The sequence below is a fragment of the Sorex araneus genome, chromosome 10, assembly GCF_027595985.1.
Source record: "Sorex araneus isolate mSorAra2 chromosome 10, mSorAra2.pri, whole genome shotgun sequence".
Classification (NCBI taxonomy): domain Eukaryota; kingdom Metazoa; phylum Chordata; class Mammalia; order Eulipotyphla; family Soricidae; genus Sorex; species Sorex araneus.
Window position 1 is genome coordinate 8458234 of NC_073311.1, and position 23501 is coordinate 8481734.

The 23501-nt window shown below is 41.1% G+C and overlaps 1 protein-coding gene across 1 annotated transcript; it reads right to left on the reverse strand.

Annotated features, from left to right (window-relative positions):
- Nucleotides 1-2411: 2411 nt before the first annotated feature.
- TMBIM4 (transmembrane BAX inhibitor motif containing 4) lies at nucleotides 2412-21675 on the reverse strand. The gene is made up of 7 exons (XM_055118612.1): nucleotides 21437-21675; nucleotides 11615-11723; nucleotides 9951-10056; nucleotides 5883-5916; nucleotides 4909-5026; nucleotides 3616-3664; nucleotides 2412-3028 (listed from the first exon to the last, which is right to left on the reverse strand). Exons 1-7 carry the CDS (start codon nucleotides 21531-21533, stop codon nucleotides 2822-2824), a joined length of 720 nt encoding a protein of 239 aa, XP_054974587.1. The 5' UTR covers nucleotides 21534-21675; the 3' UTR covers nucleotides 2412-2821.
- Nucleotides 21676-23501: the final 1826 nt, after the last annotated feature.

Consider the following 23501-nt stretch of genomic DNA (forward strand, 5'->3'; position numbering starts at 1 on the left):
CCGTCCTGGGTGGCAGCCTCAGGAGTGTCCGCGTCGTAAGTTACGGAGTTTGGGGGATGTTAGGAGGACGGAGTGTGGGGGTCCTTACAATAAAAGGGTGGGAGCACACAGTGCCTCTTTATAGTCAATAAAAAATTCCAGATACTTTTGTCCTGTTTTCCTCTATACCTTTTTTTTTTAATTGAATCACTGAGCTAGTTAGCTTTCATGATTGAGTTTCAGTCATACAATGATTAAACACCCTCCCTCCACCAGTGTGCTTTTTCTACCACCAATGTCCCCAGGACCCCTCCTCACACCCATTCCACCCCACCTCTGCCTCTGTCAGACTATTTCCCTCTTACTCTACTTATGGGCATTGTGGTTTGCAGTACAGATACTGAGAGGCCATCCTGTTTAGTCCTTTATCTACTTTCAGCACACATCTCCCATCCCAAGTGATCCCTCCAACATCATTGACTTAGTGATCCCTTCTCTATCCCGCTGCCTTCTCCAGCTCATGAAGCAGGCTTCCAACCATGGAGCAGTCTTCTTGGCCCTTGTCTCAACTGATGTCCTTGGATGTTAGTCTCATATGATTTTTTATATTCCACAAATGAGTGCAGTCATTCTACGTCCATCCCTCTCTTTGACTTATTTTACTTAGCATGATACTCTCCATGTCCATCCACTTAAATAAAAGTTTCATGACTTTATCTTTCCTAATAGCTGCATAATATTCCATTATATAGAGGTACCAAAGTTTCTTTAACCAGTCATCTGTTCTCAGGCACTCAGGTTGTTTCCAGATTCTGGCTATTGTGAACAATGCTGCAATGAACATATAGGTGCAGATGTCATTTCTACTGTGCTTTTTGCACCCTCGAAATATAATCCAGAAATGGAATTGCTGCATCATAAAGAAGCTCAATTTCTAGTTTTTTAAGGAATGCCCATATTGTTTTCCAAAAAGGCCGGACCAGTTGGCATTCCCATCAACAAGGAAAAAGAATTCCTTTCTCCCCACATCCATGCCATCTCTGGTTGTTCTTGTTCTTTTTGATGTGTGCCTCTGGCTATACTGTTTCTTACATGAACTGTTAACCATCACTCTACCAAGTCTTAAAATTCTACCACTCTACCAAGGCTTTTAATTCCACCTTATTATTTCTAGAATCTATATATTTTCACCTTTTCTTGCACCTGTACATGTCCTTCTTTATGACAACCCTACCAAATATATCTTTATTTTACCACTTAATCATGAAAGATTGTCCTTTTCTTTCTGAAACAGTGGGATAAAACTATTATATGAAGGTGTGTGTCTGTACATGCACACACCCAATATTAAAAATTATTAATAAACAGCCTTTGATGGGCTTAAAGATTATAAACCAATTTTTGGACTACAAAAACAAGATGATGATTAGGCATGTACATAACCATACAATGAGGGAATTTGTCTAACATTCATTGGCCACTAGTACACTGCTATAATTTCAAAATAAAAATTTTAACTAATAAACCTTATGTCAAGGAGCTGGAGCAATATTCCTGCAGGTAGAGCTTTCGCCTTGCTTACGACCATCCCATGTTCCGTCAGTGATATGTCCCCATATGGTCCCCAGAGCTCACCAGGAATCATCCCAGAGCCCCACTGGGTGTGGCCTCCACACACAGAAGTTCAAGCCAAAACATCTAACCTTAAAGCCCACCAGGAGTCACCCTAGAGACCTACTAGGTGTGGCCTCCACACACAAAAGTTTATGCCAAAATATCTAACCTTAAACATACCTTTAATTTTTAAGGTAAACTTATATTTATGTAACACTACAATACTGAAGTTTGATAAAAGAATTTATTTTCTATTTCCTTTCTCAAGATGAAAATCTAGTAAACAGGAAATCTATACTTTATAACAGTAAGCACTCAGAACTTAAACAACTATGGGGGCTACGGATGCGGCTCCAAGGCCTGGAGTGCAGGCTTTGCACCAAGGAGCCCTGGTTCCAGCTGACAGTTCCTGCCAGGCAAACTTTAGATGAAATCACTGAAGATAAACGGATACTCTTAATATAATCTCACGAAGTCTGTTGCTGGGAGTCACCTCTGAAGTAGTGCTGGGGTCTGAAAACCACTCAGGCCGCTATTCAGTGGCAGATCCTGAGGGGGCAGCAGTGCTGCTCAAGCCCAGAGGCTGGGGGTCACTCTGGCCACACCCAGCAGTGCTCAGAGGCCTCTCCAGCTGTCACCCCAGCCTTGAAGCTATTTTTAAAATAGTCCTACCCTGTTTGGTCAGCCAGGGAGGGAAGGATGCCTGGGGCCTAAGGGGGCACATGGTAGGTATGGGCCACTTGAGCTGTCCCCAGGTCCCAGGAGATTATTTTTAAATTACAAGTGAAAATTAACATGGCAAACTTATGACTGAACAGTAATTTTGACACCTTTAATTGATAGTAAAACAGGAAAGGCTATAATCTATATAATTAATCAATTTATTACATAGTTTTATACAGTAGTAAATATATTTTACAGGTGGGGGGGGGGTGCTGGGGATGGAATCCAGACTCACAAAGGAGGCGTGTGCTTAAAAACTGAGTTAATCTCTACTATTTTTATTACACTTTACTATTTTTGTTATACTAAACTCTTCTGTTATTACTTAAAAACTGTAATCTCTACTATTTTTTTACACTATAATTCACTAAAACTGCTATAGTTGTATATATACTAGTGTTATTATTATAGCCCGGAAGAATATTACATAACAAAATCAGTCGATAGTTATTAGCTTTGAAATTTAATGAAAATTTATTTTTAAATGTTATTATACTTCTTTCAATCATTTCTTATTAACTGCTTCCAAAAGTCGCAACAGATGCAAGAATAGATTGATGATATCCAAGTAGAGGTTGATGGAAGCTAACACATACTCTTCAGGTGAGAGCCTGTGCATCAGTGAGTGTGTGTCATAGATGATGAATCCACAGAAAAGAAGAGCTCCGAGAGCAGCCACCACCAGCTCCAGTGTCTCACTATTAAAAAATACCTAGACAAGAAATCAAAGTGATAGGTACTCAGAATACTTGAGTTACACATACTCAGGATACTTATTACATATGTTGCCTATGTATTTAGTAATGTGTAATATTTTGTATACCAATGTGAAAAGGCAAGTCAGGTCCACACTTCTGTTGGAAAAATGAAAGAGTGACTGAATCAAATCATCCACTTGACTGAACAGTAGCATCAAAATATAAAATACTTAAAACATGTATCTCATGTTAATGTGTTTTCTTACAGTAACACCAATCAAGGCCTCACACATGCATGATAAAGTCAGAACCTCATAGATGCAAGGTATGTGCTCTAGCACTAAACTACATCCCAACTCCTAAAAGTCTTTTTAGAATTACATACACTACTTGACATGTTTGTGAGGGTCTCTTTCTATGTAACTTACTTAATAATCTCTTGCTCAATAACTGATAAAAAACAATTTTTAAGAAGATAACTCATCCGTAAATATATGTCCTAATCATTATAACTAAATGTCCCATAATAGGAATTCCTCTTACAGCATTTTCATGTTGTCATGGCCAAAATACATTTTGTTACCATTCTAAAACAACTTACCACCCTCAAGATTGCTGACAAACACAAAATCCATAAAGCAGCAAACAGCCTATGAAAACAAAATATTCAAGATTTAGAATAAGCTTCCTTACCAATAAACGCTGTAAATCATTGAATATTTTATGAAAAAACAATTCATCCTGTTATATACCAAAGAATAATTAAAATAAAAACAATAAATTGTGAACTGTGTTATTCAACCTTTAGTGTAATACCACTAGAAATGGAAAGAATAGCTATGACTTATTTTAAAGTTTTTGATTACAACACAAAATACATCAATGATAATTTTCTAACAAGTGTCTTAATTCAGATAGTTATATGAATAATGAAATGTAACTATTTTTGATCCAAAAAACAGTAGCAAAATTTGATAGCCATTTAAATCCATAAAAAAGTTCCAGATACTATTTTTGGTTTGGGAGGGCCACACCTCGCTGTACTCAGGCCTTACTCCTGACCATGCTGGGGGGGTTGAACTGGAGCTGGCAAGACAAGCTCCTTACCTCTGTGCTATCTCTCTGGCCCAACAAAAAAAAAATTTTTTTTTTTTTTTTGCTTTTTGGGTCACTCCTGGTGATGCACAGGGGTTAACTCCTGGCTCTTCACTCAGGAATTATTCCTGGCGGTGCTTGGGGGACCCTATAGGATGCTGGGAATCGAACCCGGCTTGGCCGCATGCAAGACAAAAGCCCTACCCACTGTGCTACTGCTCCAGCCCCCCCAAACACAGTATTTTCATGTATTAAAGCATAATGAAGACAAAAGTCATCTAAGAGTCAGCCCTTTGTTAAATTTAAATGTTTAAATTTAAATCAAAATTAAAGTTAAAATTAAAAAATTTTATTTAAATTTTCTGTCACTGTCACTGTCATCCCGTTGCTCATTGATTTGTTCGAGCGGGCACCAGTAACGTCTCTCATTGTGAGGCTTATTGTTACTGTCTTTGGCATATCCAATACGCCTCGGGTAGCTTGCCAGGCTCTGCCATGCGGGCTCGATACTCTTGGTAGCTTGCCGGGCTCTCTGAGAGGGGCAGAGGAATCGAACACGGGCCAGCCGAGTGAAAGACAAATGCCCTACCGCTGTGCTATTGCTCCAACCCCCTGATTTAGTTTTAATAGGGGAAACAAGTGACTCAAGTCACTTCTCATCTCCCAGTATGTTTGGCTCCAGCGATCAGAGTACATTCTTTATCTTCCACTCTTAAAAGGCAATGTCCAAAACTATCTAGCACTTCCTTCAAAATGTAATGTTACTATGATATTTAAGAGTAATGAATATGTAACTTACCCTGCTCCAAGTTTACTGAAATCTCTCTTAGACTGTAAAGTGTATGCAGTCAGACCAAGAAATACTGCAGTAGTCAGAATAAAGGCTTGAAGAACAATATATACATCATAGACAGTAACTGTAAAATGAAAATACTAACGTAAAAATGCATGTACTCAATATAAAACATTTTTCCATTTAACAGAAATATTTCTCCTCTACGACTTGTCAGTAAAAAACAATTTATTTAAAAGAAACAACTATGAGAGGATTTACCTAGTGTTAAATATTAAAACAAACTATACTTAAAATGCAGTTAGCTAGCTCCAACAAATTCATTCATACAAAATAAGGCTATCACATTATTGAATTAAAATAGTAACTGGAGCAGTATTTATTACATAGCTGGTTAAGAGTTTGAGTTTTATGATAGAGTGATTTAACCAGCCCTACCTCAGCTGCAATTTATTACTGTCTGGCTTAAGTATCAAATGGATGGCTCTGACTTCTATAACTGACTTGGAATTTCTATATTGTAGCAGAAATATATATAATTTCTATATATATTCCAGTAATCACCTGGTTACTTTTCTAATTATTTTTGTTTTGGACCATAACAGTGGTACTTAGAGTACCATGTAGGACCCCAGATATCAAACTGGGTACACAAATGTGCCTTCACCCTTTGAGCTGTTTTCCTGGCCCTATGAAGTATTAGCATTTAATTTTTGTTTATAGTTTAGGGATTCTTCATCTATGGATGTCATATAAATAGGCCTTCTGAGTCATACCAGGCACTGCTCAGAGGTTACTCCTGGCTCTGCACTCAGGAATTTCTCCTGGCAGTGGTCGGGGAACCATATGGGATACTGGTTCGATGCCAGGTTGGCCACGTGGAAGGCAAATGCCCTACCCGTTGTACAACAAATGTTCAGTTTTAAAAGACTTTCATGTTAAAAGTTTTCTGTTACTTAAAAAGCATTATGTTAACTTACCAACAAAGCCCACCGTTAAAGCTTCCAACAGGGTCTAAAAAAAAGGAAATTAAAGTTACTTAAATATACAAAGACTACATACAGTCTCATGTACATGATTAAATTATGAAGAATTCAATGTTGCTCCATAAACATAATTTTATTACAGATTCAGAATAGCCCTGTGAGTTATCTGTATAGGAAAAATGAGACCTCTTTGTACTGATGTTATTCTAGTTTTGATTTCATCAATAATTAGGTTTTTCACATCTATAACACATAAAAACCTGTAACATTCATAAATTTGTCATACTGATGAAAATAGTAATTGCCAAATGCACATGTTTATTAAAAAAAAAGAACCTAGTATATGAACATAGAAATAAAATATCTGATGCTTTTGTGTCTCAGTTATGCATCTGTCTCCCAGTATTCTCCTTTTCCTGAGTGTCAGATATCTTACCTGGACACATTCAAATTAGTTTTTGCTTCCTTGCTGCTTCATTGGATCATTGTTCTATGTATTTTAGAATGTATGTAAGGAGCCATATAAAAGAAGCTTGCTCGGGCTGGAGTGATAGAACAGCGGGTAGGGCGTTTGCCTTGCACGCGGCTGACCCGGGTTCGATCCCCAGCATCCCATATGGTCCCCCGAGCACCGCCAGGGGTGATTCCTGAGTACATGAGCCAGGAGTGACCCCTGTGCATTGCTGGGTGTGACCCAAAAAGCAAAAAAATAAATAAAAAATAAATAAATTAAAAAAAAAAAAGAAGCTTGCTCTTCCCATCACTCTTCTCCTCTTCTCTGCTATTATTCACTCCATAGATGGGGATAATTTGGTGTGGTGGTGAGATTTCTTACACTGTGCAGTGTTTTTTTAATGCCTACATCATAGCATGAGCCTGGGAATATAACTGTAATTAAACAGTTACTCAACATTCACATTAAAGAGGAATCATCTTGTTTAAATTATTGTGATTTTTGTCACTATCTAATCCATGTCACAAGTACCTGAACACATATCCTACATACAAAATTTAGGGATACTGAGAATTGTCTTTCAGCTTCTCTTTCCCCTTAATTATCTTTACTTTGCTTTATATATTACCTACAATTGGTTTTGATAGGCAGTGTCATAGACACAAAGTTAAAAGTTAACAGCAGTAACTATATACTCATAATTCTAATAGAAACACTCCCTAAAACCCATTCTTACCTAAAATCATGAAATTATCAAAACCAAGGCAACAATGTATTAAAAATTATCCATAACAGCTGAGATAGTATAGCAGGTAAAGCATTTGCCTTCATTCAGTTGACTTGGGTTTGATCACTGGCACCTCATATGGTCGTCGAATCCCATCAAGAGTGATCCTCAAGGGGCTGGAGCAATAGCACAGCGGGTAGGGCATTTGCCTTGCACGCGGCCAGCCTGGGTTCGATTCCCAGCATCCCATATGGTCCCCTGAGCACCGCCAGGAGTAATTCCTGAATGCAGAACCAGGAGTAACCCCTGTGCATCGCCAGGTGTGACCCAAAAGGTAAAAAAAGAAAAAGAGTGATCCTCAAGTCCAGAGTCAGAAGTAAGTCCTTGGCAGCACCGGTGTAGCCCAAAACCAAAAAAATTTTACGTCAATTTGGAAATGATAAAATTACTGCCATATTTTGTTATAAAGCTATTGGGAATATTAGGAAAGTAATGAAGAAATCTTACTCTGAATTAAAGATAAGATTAGGAAAATGGTCACTGTCACTGTCCCTGTCACCCCATTGTTCATCGATTTGCTCGAGCGGGCACCAGAAACATCTCCACTGTAAGACTTGTTGTTACTGTTTTTGGCATATCGAATACGCCATGGGTATCTTGCCAGGCTCTGCCGTGTGGGTGGGATACTTTTGGTAGCTTGCCGGTCTCTCCGAGAGGGACAGAGGGATTGGACCCGGGTCGGCCATATGCAAGGCAAACGCCTACCCGCTGTGCTATCGCTCCAGTCCGAGGAAAATGGTAATAACCCCAAAATGCCCCTTTTAAAAATATATAAACATGCCTCCTAAGGTATAGTAAATTTCCCCTTCCATACTTGACGGAGCAGGAAAAAAATAATTTTGTAATAAGTGATCTCTTGAGGAATTTCAAATGTATTTTACATGCTTATTTGTTAATTTTCTAGATATCAGTAAAAAAATCAACAGTTGTATGCTAAGTGACCATCTTGCTAAAATGCTGTTCTAAGGGGTTCTCTTCCTGATTGACCTCAAGTTGGTTCAAACTTTTTTAGTCACCAAAGTCAGTCCTTCCTTGTCTTTCTGAAAGGAAGAAAGAGTTGAAGAGTTGAAGAAGAACTCAACAAGATCCTGTTAATTTTCTTTTACTTCTAGCCTGCTAGAAGTAGCTGTCTAGGCCAAATGTTGGCATCTGACCCAAATTCTGTCACTTAGAAATTTAAACTCAGAGAATGAAGCAATGACGAAGTGTCAATAAAGTAGAGGAAGGCTTTTGTATAAGGAGCGCTGGGAAAGAGAGATGAGACTACAGTAAGAGAGAAGATAACCAACCCTTACTATTAGGTTTCTTAAGGCAGCTTCATGTCTAGCTAGACCCTTCCTCCAGTTCCCTTTCTTTTTGAGTCTTGCTTTGGTGGGTTCCCAAAGTCTTACATCTTTAAAATAAACTCCCTACTTCAGATAACTCGGGATAAGTTGGGTTGGCAAATTGATTACTGGCAAACCCAAGAGCCTAAGATTTAATTAAATAACCATTCTCTAATTAAAACTTTCAAAATAAAGAAACTTTTAGCATATGAATATAAATACATTATCAGATATTTCAAGCTTGCATTTTAATCTGATAAGAATTTAAATGCAGACATATTTAATATTTGGAATGTTGTGAAGTCCATTTTTAGGTTAGATCCTTAAGGCATACTGATGTTAGACGATTAATTCTAAATACATAAGTCTTACCACGTCATTCTGGTGATATTCTAAGATTGTGGTTTTGGTATTTTCAAAGAATGAGCAGTCAGCCCAAAACTCCAAGTGGTCCCGGCCACCGGAAGTCATGCCCTTGACCCACCCTCGGCGCCATCTTGCCACAATCAACAGAGAAGCGGCACGCATTCTGGTGAGCAACGCAGCCCGGAAAATGCTCCGGACCCGAATTGGGGCCAGCAACACTGGGGAGCCGGAAGGAGGAGGTGCCGCCTGCACACCTTCTCCAGATGGAGCCCTGGCAACACTGAGCAGCAACACGGCTCCAGGATTTGGGACTGGGAGACATCCGAGTCAACCTTTTCTAAAACCTGAAAACATACAATCTTTTAATGGAAAACTAATTATCAAATGCTTCCTTTTTAAGGTTATCTTGTTTGGGGGTATAACTCCCACAACAATAGTGAGTTTTGTGTTGAAATATGGAACGTAATCAAGGTGAAGAGAAAATGAAGTGAAATTCATCAGTTATACAGTTGGGGTGGGGGGCGGGGGGTATACCGGGGATTTTGGTGGTAGAATATGGGCACTGGTGAAGGGATGGTGTTTGAATATGGTATAACTGAGACATAAACCTGAGAACTCTGTAACTTTCCACATGGTGATAAAATTTAAAAAATATAAATAAATTAAAAAAAAGGTAAAAAAAAAAAAGAATGAGCAGTGACAAAATAATGAGTGAACAGTTAAGATTTCACGAAGTTATAGCCAACCATATAATTTTTCCCAAGAAAATCACAAAATATTATAGGTTAAAAGTATCACTGGCATATTGCCGTGATATTTTTAGTTTATGTGTATATGAAAATTGTATTACATAAAGTCTAACTTCCCAATCAAATATACCACAAAAGATACTGGCAAAGTCAAGTCACGTGTGTCTAATTTATTTTCTCCCCACTATGTAAAATTAGTGGACAGAAAATCTTGGAAACTGAAGAATCAGAAATTCTAAAAGATGAGAAAACTACTAATAATTTCTTAAAATATTTCCTAAAATATTCTCATCTTAAGCTAATGTTCTGCAATTAGGCATTCAAGTAAATAATAAAATTTGCAAATAAACATTAAGGAAGCAGACTTATCAAAGTACTCACAAATCCGCAAAGCAGGTACAGGTTAAGGGGATGCTTATGTCTGTTTAAAGTCAATGCGAAAATCAAGCCCAAGGATCCAAAGGCAAACACCAATATTAAAGCAGGACTGAAAATACATAACATAGAAACATTTTTAATTTAAATTATGCCAGCGTTAACAAGAAAATTTATTTTGTGTTTGTGTGGTTCTATTCTACATACACACACTCACACACACCTCCTCAGAATCACTAGCCTAGCAGGTGGAGCTTTGCCATGTATGACCCCTATAAAAATACTAAAAAGAAAATAACTTATTTTTACATCTAAGAAAATCTAATGATATATGGAAGAGCTGCAAAAAGACAACCCACTCAACTGTTATATGATAAATTTTATACCTACTTTCTAGGGTACTTATATGGCTATAATTTATAGACCTTTACTCCAAATACCAAGAAGACTGGAGGGGTAGGGAGTAGCAGTTCTCTAATTGTAAGGATTAGTTTTCTTCCTTTCCTTAATATGAAAAATAAATTACATATATACATATATATGGACTGGAGCAATAGCACAGTGGGTAGGGCTTTGCCTTGCATTTGGCCAACCAGGTTCGATTCCTCTGTCCCTCTCAGAGTCCAGCAAGCTACTGAGAGTATCCCACCCACATGGCAGAGCCTGGCAAGCTACCCATGGTGTATTCGTTATGCCAAAAACAGTAACAAGTCTCACAATGGACACGTTACTGGTGCCCACTTGAGCAAATCGATGAACAATGGGACGACAGTGCTACAGTGCTATATATATATACACACACTACATTTTTGCCAGTAAAACTATTGATCCAGGGGTTGGAGCAACAGTACAGAGGGTAGGGCGTTTGCCTTGCTTGTGGCTGGCCCGGGTTTGATTTCCAGCACCCCATATGGTCCCAGAGCACCGCCAGGAGTAATTCCTGAGTGCAGAGCCAGGAGTAACTCCTGTGCATTACTGGGTGTGACCCGAAAAGCCAAAAAAAAAAAAAAAAACCCAAACAAAAAAATACCAAACAATAAAACTATTGCTCCAAACAATCTTAAGCAGTTCTTTTTGAAGTTTTGGTAAAATTACCCTAGTCATGAAACAAAATAAGTTAAACACACATTTATTAAATACCTTAAAATTTTTTCTAATCATGTTTTGTTTGGGACAGCCACACTCAGAGAACTGCTCAGGGGTTACTCCTGGCTTGGCACTCAGGCATCACTACTGGAAATGCTCAGAGAACCATATGGGATGCTGAGCATCTAAGCCAGGTAAGCCAGGTTGGCCACAAGGCATTCCCCATACTCTCTGTCTCTCCAGCACCCTGTCTGCACTCAAGAGACAGGCGTAACTTTGAAGGGAAAGTTAGAAATTTTTCTTTTTTCTTTGCTTAGGTTTGGGGGATCATATCCATTTGGTGCTTGGGGCTGCTCCCCACTGGTCCAGAGAACCTGGGGCACCAAGCATGCACTCTAGCCCTTTCTGCTTTCTCCCAGTTCCCTCCTACTTTTCTTAATGAAAGAAAGTAATCTTATTTGCAGGAGTTAATAAATAATAAAACTGTTAATAATCTAGTAAGAGTTAATATGAAAAAACAACTTTTTAACATATCTTTTTAGTAATGTGCAGTAGCTGAAAACAAATCAAAAGTATATGATTACCTCTCCTGTATAAATGTATGCACAGAGTCAAAGTATAAAAATAATGCAGACGTTGCTGTAGTTAGAAGAAGCTGCAAAGAAAGGATGCTGTACACTTTTCTTATAAATGCTGAAAGAAAAAACAGAAATGACTTTTAGACATTTATCACAGAATAAGAATTTTCTTAGAAACATTAGTTTTTGTATGTATTCTTAAATCTTCATACAAGTAATATATCAATAACTTAACAAAACACTTTCAAAGAAATTCAAAAATTCTAAGTGATAGGGACTAAGGAGGCCGAGAGGTTACAGGTAGTGGTGGAGGGGTGGGGAGGTGCAGTGTGTTGGGGGGACCCAAGACCTAAGTTGAGGTGGCACTGCATGGGCCCCCAGCACCACTGTGCTCACCATGATGGCCTCCAACACCACAGGGACCAAGCATCACGGCACTGACAGGTGTGGTCTGGAGGGGCCCCCAGACCCCAAGTCTTGCTTGGGGGAGCCCCCCCCAAAATATTAAATTTAAAAATGCATCGGAATGGAATGTAACTTGTCAAAAAAATGACATCTCTGTACATAGCACAGAATGCAAAATATTGAAAGCATTTTTAGAGAAGAATTCCACTTTGAAACTGGAAAGTTATTCTAGAAAGCATGTGGTTGGATTAAAATTTTAAAGATTTCTAAATTTGCTTTCACACCAAAAAATATAAAATCAATTTTACTCACCTATCTATTTTTCAGTACTTACACCATATATAAGAAATCCTTCCAAACTATTTTATTATGAACATGCCTAAATCAACTTGAAGGCCTAATGGTTTTAAAAAATACTTAATGTCTTCTGATATATAAATGGTAACATCAATGGACACCCACTACCACCAGATTCAGAAATTAAACAGTAACATTTCCATATGGTTAATATCCTTTTCCACTTACTCCCATAGATATTAATCAGCTCTCACCTTCCTTATTTTGAATTTAATTGTTTCTTATTTGCCTAAGGACTCTAGACATGATTCTATTATTATTATTATTATTATTATTATTATTATTATTATTATTACTACTACTACTACTACTACTAATACTATTATTATTATGGGGGGGGGGGAATTGCGAGGACTGGGACCAACCACAACCAGCTATGCTCAGAGCTTACTCCTGGGTCTATGCTCAGGGATTGCTCCTGGTGGGACTTGGGGGACCATATGTGGTGTCAGGGATTGAAACTGGGTTGGCTGTGTACAAGGCAAGCACCCTACCCACTGTACTACCTCTCCAGCCCCTAATCATAATTCTAGTTGCCTTATTTTCTAATAAGTCTATTTGTCTATTTCCTTTAGACTTGAAAGACTAAAAGCTCCTGAAGGACAAGGGCCAAGATGGCTGAAGAGAACTTGTGTTTACCTCCTGTGATCACAACAAATCTGTAACAAAACTTGAATTAATCTACACAGAAACTTACCTGAAACCCTAATGAGCAAAGCTTCCACTGTGGGGGCAGAAGGATAGCACCTAGACCAAATAGACACAAAGGCAACACCCTCATCAAGAAAGAAACCCCACTACTGAGTAACTCGCTGCAATTTAGAAGTTTCTAAGATTTCTCTGGGGAGCAAGGCGGTGAAGGGCAGTTGCACCCAACACCCCAATCCTACGATCCTATACTTAAAAACACTGGCAAGAAACTATACGGTATAAACAGGTCAGGAAGAACTCAGGACCTTCCAAAGCATAGCTAGTGAGTTAGCAAGGGAACCCCACTAACTGCTATGTTCCCTTTTCAGTCCAGAGGGCATATCACCAGCTAGAACTGAAGCCTCTAGCCACACCCTGGGTGTGCAGTCACAGTGGCCTAGTGGTTGTCATGCACCAGCAACTTTTAAATTCCTGGCTACTGCCAAGGCCTGTTCAAACTATGTTATAGCCCAGACCAGATACTCAATGACCACAAACCCCAGGTACCAACCTACATGAACTTTGAAGCTAGTCAGAACTAGGCATCTATCTATACCTTCGAACTCCCCCAGCCCTTGTGGAAAGACAGATGTAATGGGGAGGAAGAGGCTGTCACTCATACTGAGGGATGAAGACACCAGCCTGGAAAGGATGAACATAATGACACTGCTGACGGAGGCCTTCAGCTGACTTGCAGATTGTTTGGGAAAAGCATATTGAAGAAAGGATTCAGGGAGTAGAATTCAGAGTGTTAAATATAGAAGTATTAGAGGCCGCTGGAAGGATGAAGCCAAAGTCAAACTAATGAACTTGGAAAACAGTAGTATATGCCATCCCAAAAGCAAAAAGAAAAAAATGAGAAATGAAGAAAACATACTAACTATATAGAACTCAAAAGGCACAACAGTTGCATCATTTCCAGGAAGAAATTCAAGGAATGTGCAGAAATCTGACTTGAAATAAATATTGTCCAAGTCTTCCCCAAGCTGAAATAATCATTTTTGCAACATTAGTTCATAAGGAGTTCATGAGAAGTAAAAGGAATTTAAACCAAGTTTTTAGAATAGGTCTTATTTAGTCCCTAAGGGGCACCCATGCATGCACATGCACACTGTACTTTCTTTGTAATCTAGTCAGATTTGGGTTGGTTTTAGGGTTTGTTTTTTGTTTCCTTGTTGCCCACTGTACTGTATCTCTGGCCCTTGAGGTCTAAAATATTACCTGATCATGCTAGGTTGCTAATATAAGGGCCCAATAGAGTGTTGTAAATAAAGGCAAATGCTCAGCTTCAATCATAAGTACAAATGAAACACAAATGAAAACAGGGCAACATTTGTCACTGTCACAGTGTGGAGGTCACATGTGTTATAGTGTCCAGGGTTGCAAGCATGGTTGCAGCACATTACAGGTGAGGGTGCAATTAAAAAAATCCAAGAAATAAGAGATGCAGTCATTTTGGAGAGTAGTTGATTATCATAATAAAATTTAAAATGCTACCACTATATACTATTTTTAAAAATTACTTTTCCGATGTCATCATCTTCTTACCATTTTAGGAGAGTAAAGTTTCAAAAGCTTCTAAGCTTTCTTTCCCTCCCCCATCCCTTTTATTTAATGGTTGTGGCCACTGTTGCTATGTCCAAGGTTGAAGATTTAGCTTTAGTGTTTACAGACTTGGTTGTGATCTGCCAGATATTACATAAGATCGGCACTTACCACCGAGTCATACCCCTGGTACCCTGGGCTATTGTTTTTTTCAGTATAAAATAGTAAATGGAAAATGTAAGTTGCCCAAAAGTACGTATAAATAATCATCTAGATTATAAAGTTACACTGAGCCTACAAAAAAAAAAACAGTATGTTAATTCTAAATATACATAACTCAATGCTAAAACACTAGTTTAATAGGCTTGCATATAACATTCCAGTTTGTGATACTAACTGTAAGTGTGGTCAAGATAAAGCAGACACTCATTTACTCTCACATACTTTTTCTGATTTATCATTTTCCATCAATAAATAAGCCGTGAAATTTTAATGTATGATATTACATAAGTATTTCCAAAAAAATTAACATTTTGCAAGCAGCTGAATTTGCGTCTAACAAAAACTAGGGCATTTTTGTTTTTTACCCTTTCTTTATTAAGGAACCAGTAACAGAACCATTTTTAATAAACATATAGCCAATGTATATATCAGACCAATTTCCATGCACTTAAGTAAACTACACCTGCCTAGCTTGTGTCTCACCTCTACCCTCTTCTCAGGTAACCTTAATTTTATTGTCAATATCCACTGACTTCTTTTCATCTGGTTCATCAACTCCTTATCCTTTCACATGCCGGTGAAATCATCCAACACTTGTGCTCTTCCTTTTGATATTTTTCACTTTACACAATCCCTTTGAGCTTCCACGTTGCTGTGAATGGCAAAAGTTCATCTTTTTCTCAGTAGCTAAATAGTGTGCCACTATAGAATGTGCCACATCTTAATCCAATCCTCTTTTCATGGGTTTTTCAGTTACTTCCATATTTTTGATGAACAATGGGAAGGATGTAACTTTTTGTGTTACTGTGTTCATAATCTTTAGAGAAATCCACTGTTTCTCATGCATTTGTTGCAGTTCATAATTTTCAACTTCCTTCTTAAAATGCTTCCAAACTTGGAACATTAGAATACAAATTGGTATCATAGATAAGTTTGGCTGCTGGTCAACCTAACTAATGCTACAAGAGCAGCAACTGTGATTTTCTCCTACTGCCTTGGTATATAAAAGGATTGCTTTTATTTAAAATGTGGCTTATTTGTCAGGAGATCGCTTAAGAGCTAGTGCACAAGCTCTGCATGCTCAGGTGTGATCCCAGCACCGTATTGGGCTGGATTACTAATAAGCATTGGGCTGGATTACTAATCACTCTGAATGTAGCAAGATACAGTTTAATCATTAGATGCGTATTAATGATTTGTGTTTCAGTAATGGCGAAACCTTGAATCAGCAACTTCTCTCTAGTGAATGCTTTCTATTCACTTATCTGATACCACATATATAAAAATTTTATTTCCTACAATGTCTGTCTTCCATTGTGAGACTTGTTACTGTTTTTGGCATATCAAATACGCCACGGCTAGCTTGCCAGGCTCTGCCGTGCAGAAGGGATACTCTCGGTAGCTTGCTGGGCTCTCCGAGAGGGACAGAGGAATTGAGCCCGGGTCGGCGAATATGATAAGCCAAAAACAGTAACAATAAGTCTCACAATGGAGACGTTATTGGTGCCCACTTGAGCAAATCGATGAATAACAGGACAACAGTGCTACAACAATGTCTGCCATTTTAAATCTCTGTCCTCTGAAGTGATCCATTGTCTCTGTCACTTCTGGGCTCCTTTTCTCCCCCTTGGTATCTATAAACCTGCCAGGAGTTCTTATCCGCTCCCAATATTTGCAGTATCAGTTCTAAATTCTTCTATCACATCCCACTGTTACCATCCATTTAGCAGTTGAATCCTAAGGGGCCCTTAAACACAGAATATAAGCTGATTTGGAGGTTTTCAATACACAAGAGTATAAGCTGAGTTTTAACACAATTCTCCTCAGTTTTCAAAATAATTAAGGAAGTAATACTTCCAAATCCATTCTGTGAACCAATATTACCAAAGCCACAATCATCAAGAAAACTATAGAACAGTAAGATGGATACTAATAACAAAAATCCTCAACAAAATTCTACAAATCAGAATTTAACATAAGATTGAAAGAACTATACACCATGACCAAGCGATATTTTATGATAAAGGGAAAAAATGATAATCACAACTGATGCAGAAAGCATTTGCCAGAATTCAACAACCATTCATGATTAAAAACAATAAAACACTCAAAGATAGGAGGAAACTATTTCAATGTAATAGCCATGCCCAAAGGTGACATCATATTCTGTAGGATAACATAGCCTCAGTAGTTTAGGTTTATTGGGTTACTCCCATTACAGTGCTCCTATTCCTCTTTGTTTATTTGTAGCTTCTTTCTTAGTGTTCTGTTGACTTGTAAATAATGTTTTTCTCTTCTCCTTGAGTCGTTTTCATAGTTTATTCAGAGCAAGTCCTTTTTGTATGGACACAGGAAGACTTAACAAATGCTATGCTTTTGTAACCTGGGAGTCATTTGACTCTACATGATATTTTCCTCCAGGGCATCTGTTCTCTTGACCTAAGCCTCAGCTGCCCTTACTTCCTAGCACCCCCAAAGCACGGTCCCGACGTGGGACAAGAAGGACCCAGGGCAAGCGGTGAGTTGTGTGCTACCCTGGCATCGAGATGGGCCTGGCCAAAGTGCCTAATGCTTAACTATAAGTTAAGAGCTTGATCATGGACAAATGTTGTCATGATCCAAACAGTGATACTAGATTCGGACCCTGCTAGGGTGAGGAATGATTAATCTGGCCTGAGTGCTGTGGTCTGAGCCTGTGGCAAGATGTTGCCAGGAGAGCTGCCTTGCAAGCCTCAATGTATCCCTTGCTATGTCCATATAAAAATAACTAGTATTAAGATGTTAATAAGTTCTTGGTCTAAGGAAAAGAAAAAAAACCTTAAGAGTGAGGAAGGGCTTTCTTATGTAGATTTGGCTACCTGGCTGGTTGTAGCCTAGAGGGCAAGGTGGGAGAGACAAGTGGGAGGAGAGAGAGAAGCCAGAGAGAGGCAGCAGTTGAGCAGTAGATCCAGAGAGAGGCCGGAGCTGGGAGTGCGGGAGATGAGAAAGTTTGAAGATTGAATAAACGGTAACTAATCAGCAACCAGCTTGGTCCTCATTCTTCCTTCGCCTGTCCTTGACCACCGGCCGTCCCGATCCAGTCCGCACACTGCGGTTCCAGAGCACCAAACGCGGGTGGTGAGACAGAGCCGCCCGGAGAGCCCGCGAGTGCACGCGCCCCTCGGCGTTCTTTAGTTTTTTACAATATTCAACAGTGAAAAACTGAAAGCTTTTCCTCTAAGGAACACACAAAGATGCCTGGCTTTGCAAATGAAGTCTGTGATTTTATTTTTTACTAGAATACCTTGCTAGGGGACTGGAGCGATAGCACAGCGGGTATGGTGTTTGCCTTGCACGTAGCGGACCCAGGTTTGATTCCTCCATCCCTCTTGGAGCGCCCAGCAAGCTACCGAGAGTATCTCGCCCCCATGGCAGAGCCTGGCAAGCTACCGATGGCCAGGAATAAGCCCTGAGTGCGACTCAGTGCTGTTCAAATGCCACCCATCCCCCCAAACTTTTAAATGGAATTAGAAGAGACCCAGAAATAAATTCTTACATTCTTATATATATATATATGTGTGTATATATATATATATACACACACACACACACACACACACACATATATATATATATATGGGCAATGATTCTTTTGGGGGAGAAGGTCAAATGATTTTCAATAGGTTTGAAGAGCATTCCAAGTGGAAATGACTGTTTCCTCAACAAACAGTATAGAGGAAACTGGATATCTACATTTAAAAAAAAAAGGGTTGGTTTCTTAAATATTAAGTTATGCCATTTTCAAAAGTTAATTCACAGCGAGTTAAAGGACTAAATGTAAGAAAATCCAATGCTTTTGGAAAACATAAAAGAAAAACTTCAAGACACTGGATGATTTCTTGAATGTTAACACCAAACACACTAACAACTAAAGCAAAAATTGTACTACATCAAAAAAGTAATATCAATTCAACAGACACAGTAGAAAAGACAATCTATTAACGGGGCAATCTGTAAATCATATATATGAAATTAATACTAGAATAAAAGAATTCCTAGAACTTGACACCAAAAATAAATTACTCAATTAAAAATAGACAAAGGCAGAACACAGGATCAGGAGTCTAGCTCAATCCCCAGCACCACTGAGAGTAGCCCTAAAGGCCTCTGATCATCACTGGTGGCTTCAGGCACCACACCAAAGGGCCCAATCAGCAAAGCATCCTCTGGCCCGAGCACTGAACCATTAGCTTAGGTGCACAGGATTATCAGGCCAACCAGGTGCAGTGCTTGAGATCCTCCCCCCACCCCAATAATAATAATAGACAAAGTCAAAATAATAATAAGACAAAACAAAGATTAAGAGGAGGTATCTGCAAAGACTGCTACGTATGAGAAACAAAAACAAAACAAAACCCTAAAACTCAACAGAAAAATAACTGCTGAAAAGAGTGATCAATCTAATCAATCGGGTTCGGTTTGTTTTTTGTTTGCAGTGACAAGGACCAAACAAGCTATCTATCTCTCTCTCTCTATATATATATATATACACACACACACATATATATATATGTCCCTCTATATGTATAGCCGGCCATTTGTGTCCATCAGTAAACAGACAAAGAGAAGTGTTTCTAAATCTAAGAGTCCTGTGAGCCAATCTAGCAAATTAAGCAAATCTGAGGAGAGGAACAATCTGCATCCAAACGCCAATCTGTATCCAAGCTGTGGCTAGCCTGGGGAATTATCCTTTGTGCAACAGGAAATCAGGAATAGAAGCAATAAGGTGGGCCTGAGCCCTCAACCTGCAGGGTCTGAAATCATCTCCCTATGTAATAGTAACAGAAGACTTCTACTGAATTAATTTGTGGGACATCCACTGAAGTCATGAAGAAATCTTTGATGTCACAAGAAAAGTCCACATACATTGGTGACAGTAAATGTCAGTAGTAAAGAGTTCTGTATGGGTCATGGAGGACTAAGAACTGGCTTTTTTTCCACTCTGACTCAGGAGAGGAAGATCAAGTTTTTCTCCTAAACGACGAACTCTTTGGGCTGTATATCCAAAGAACTGAAAACATGGTCTCAAATAAATACATATACACCTGTATTACGACATCATCATTCCTGGTGGAAGCACTCCCAATATCCACTAACAGATGAATGAACAAACCTGTTTATCCAACAGGATTTCACTCACTTACAAGAGGAAGTTCTAACATATGCTACAACAGCTCAAACATGCCAACTGAAACAAATCAGTTATTAAAAGACCTATGATTCCCACCTATAGGAAGTATCTAAGGACAGCCAATTTTCAAAATGTACACAGCAGTTGCCAAGGGCTAGTGGAATTGGAAAAAGCGTTTGAAAAAGCGTTTGACGAAAAGGTGAAAATAGAGACGTGTTCGATGAATAGTTTGTCTTATGATTAAAAATGATTCTAGCGATTTGCTGCTTGCAATCGTAATAAACTTAACCTCTTGGCTTCAAAATCGTTACGATGGAAACTACTGTGTATTTTACATCTGAGAAACATTGGGGGTGGGGTGAAGGGGGCCTGCTCAGGGGTTACTCCCGGCGGTGCTCAGGTGGACAGCGTGCAAGGAAAGCGCCCTCCACTCTGTACTCTCTCCAGACCCCAATTAAAATTCCGTAATTCAAAGAACGGAACTTACTCGCCCAAACTCAATTCCAGAAACAGGGTTGTCGGGGCTCAAACCTCCGGTGTGTTTTAGTTTGGGGGCCGGCCCCGGCGGTGCTGGGGGCGACACACAGGGCGGCGGGGCACGCAGCGCCCCGTAGGCTGCAGTCCCCAGGGCTCGAACCTCTCGCTCAGTTCCATCTGCTAGTTGCTTCTCCGGACCAGCTCCAGGGGCCCGCTGGGATGAACCGCTGGGGCGGCTGGTTCCCGGGGCGGGGAGGACCGGCCGGGCCGGCCCACAGCGCCGCGGCCCAGGTCCAGGAACCGTGGACTCCTCCGGTCCTCTCCGACCTCCGCGTAGCTACCAACGTGGCCACGCCCGGAGGGGCCGAGAGGACGGCGGAAGCGGCCAGGGCGCAGCGAGCGGGACGGGGTCACGCCCGCCCGCGGCGGCCTCGCAGTCCTGCCAGGGAGACGGGCACGGAAGCAGCGGCCCCCGAGCCTCGTCAGAAACTGTGTCTCCACGCGGCGGCCGTCACAGGGGGTCGCGCGCGCTACAGTTTCCCGGCCAACGGGACCTAGAGGCTCTTGGGGACCGTTCCAGGTTGGGGGCGGGGCGCTGGGGGGCTGGGTCACAAGCCTTTGGGGCGACGGGCTCGGGCTCGGACCCCGAGCCCTGCCGAAAGTTGCCCCTTAAATGTTTCAAGTTGCCTCCCAAGGCCGCGCTCTACTTCCTGCTTCCGGTTTCCCAGCGCTCAGAAATCCCTGAGGGCGAGGTTCCCGCGCAGCCCCAGGACCCCCTGGGGAGCGGCGCGCGCGCGTCTCCGCGTCCCCGCCGGGGGGAGCCCACGGCCCGCTCCGTCGGGAGCCGGAAGTCCGGACCCCCGGGGAGCGGCGCGCCGGGGCGAGCGCACAGCCCGCTCCCTCAGCAGCCGGAAGTCGCTCTCCCGTGCGGACCGGCGGGCGGGCGGGCAGGGGACACGCACCCATTCGGATGTGCACGCTGGCAGAGGCCACGGAGCTGCCGTAGTTGAAGTCATCCTCGATGGAGGAGCAGGGGTAGCGGGGGTCAGGGCCGTCCATGACAGCGGCAGAAGCCCCGGCCAGCCCCCGCGGGACTCGGGACGCCGACGACTCGGACGACGACGGCCTCTGCCGGACTTCCGGAGCCCAGCCCCGACGAGCTGCGCGGCGCCGCGAGCACAGCCCCGGCCAATCGAGCGCGCGCTCCTCGCTGGGGCCGCCCGGGCGGCGCGCGGAGCTCGGCGTTACCTGAAGAAGAACTTTAGCCGTGGACAGCAGAAATAATCTAAAAAGCTCCTTGGACTTTGGCGTAGGAGAGAACAACACAGCCAGAGTCACTCGGGAGTATTCGAGATGAGAATCTGAGATAGGAGGCTGTGGGTTAGTCACTGACACGGGCTATAGATAGAACACGGAACCGACGGACAGGACGACAGTGATGAGCACTTCCATGATTAGGTGAAGTAACAGCATGTCCGTAGCAGGATGTTTGTGAATGATGCGATGGTTGGTTCTCCCCTCTCCAACGCTCCAACTAGCTGATCCAGTCAGAGGCTACTCTCACAGATTGCTGCATCTGCCGTTTAAGGTTTGAGTGTGAAATTCGTTAGACCAGACTCGAAACCAACACCTCCTAGGGCAAGATAACCGTGCTTCATCTATGACCTAGGGAAAGGGATGGGGGTCAAGCTTTCCTTACCAATCCCAACCTACCTTAAAAGCTGAACGAAGCTACTGATTTCAGACAAGCAGCGAGAGATTTCCTGTTATATTTGTTTATCTCTCAATTTTAACCAAGCACTTAGGTTAGAAAACAAAGCAAGGGCCGGAAAGATAGTACAGGGGTCATGGGACTTGCCTAAGCAGGCAGCTGACCCCAATTCATCCTCTGGCACCACATGATCCCCCAAGCACCACGGAGGTAGCCTGGATAATAATCCCTGGTATCACAGGGTCTTTGCAGCACTGCTTTCACGAACCCTTGCATTTAACTGTCGGCCCAGTGGACCTAAATTGTTGGGAGGGGCCATAAGACTTCTGAGGACCAGGCCACTGGCTTCCTGAGCACCACTTGGGAGATCCCCCCCATATTATTTAATAATAAACAATTAGAGAATGAAAGGAAAAGATGGTATGCCCAGGGCTTCCTTGTTTTTCAATCCATCTTTTTCAGTAAGCTAAGTGCAAAAACTGTTGGTAGAATGTGCACATCAAGAAGTGAAGTAAGTTGCTGGAGCAATAGTACAGTCAGTAGGGCATTTGCCTTGCATACGGCTGATTCCGGTTCCGTCTCCAGCATCCCGTAAGGCCCCCAGCACCATCAGGGGTGATTCCTGAGTGCAGAGACAACATGACTAACCCGTGAGCATTACCGGTTGTGGCCAAAAAAGCCAAAAAAGAAAAAGTGAAATAAAAATAGCTGAGGATATGGGAGATACTTCTAAAGGCTGGAGTGCTTGCCTTGAACAGTTGACCGTGCACAACCTGGCTGAGTATCATCAGACACCCTAAGCATTTGCTTGGGAACAACAGCTCCCTGCAAAAAACAAAACAAAACAAAAAACATTATTGTGCTGCTTTTCCACAATTCTAGTAAGAATTACATGCATATTTATGTATAAGCTTTGAAATACAAATTGTGCGGTTTGGCAATTCCACTCATGAGTTTTATTTAAAACTGGCATTGCAGGCCAGAGAGATAGTACAGTGGGTAAGGCACTTCCCTTGCCTTTGATGAGCACTTCATATGGTCCTCTGGGCACTGAAATGAGTGATCCCTGAACACACAGCCAGAAAGAAGTCAAGCATAACTATGTGTGACCCCAAAAAAGTTTTTAAAAGCATTGTACAATATTAATATCAGTGAGAAAATTCATGCAAATAGTTTATAAAGAAATGACAAGGTTTTATATTTTAGTACTGGGGGATGTTTGGAACACACCTAGCCTATTCCTGACTCTTGGCTCAGGAGTAACAGCTAGCGGTGCTCAGGGGGTCATATGTTGGACCAGGAATCAAACAAGGGTC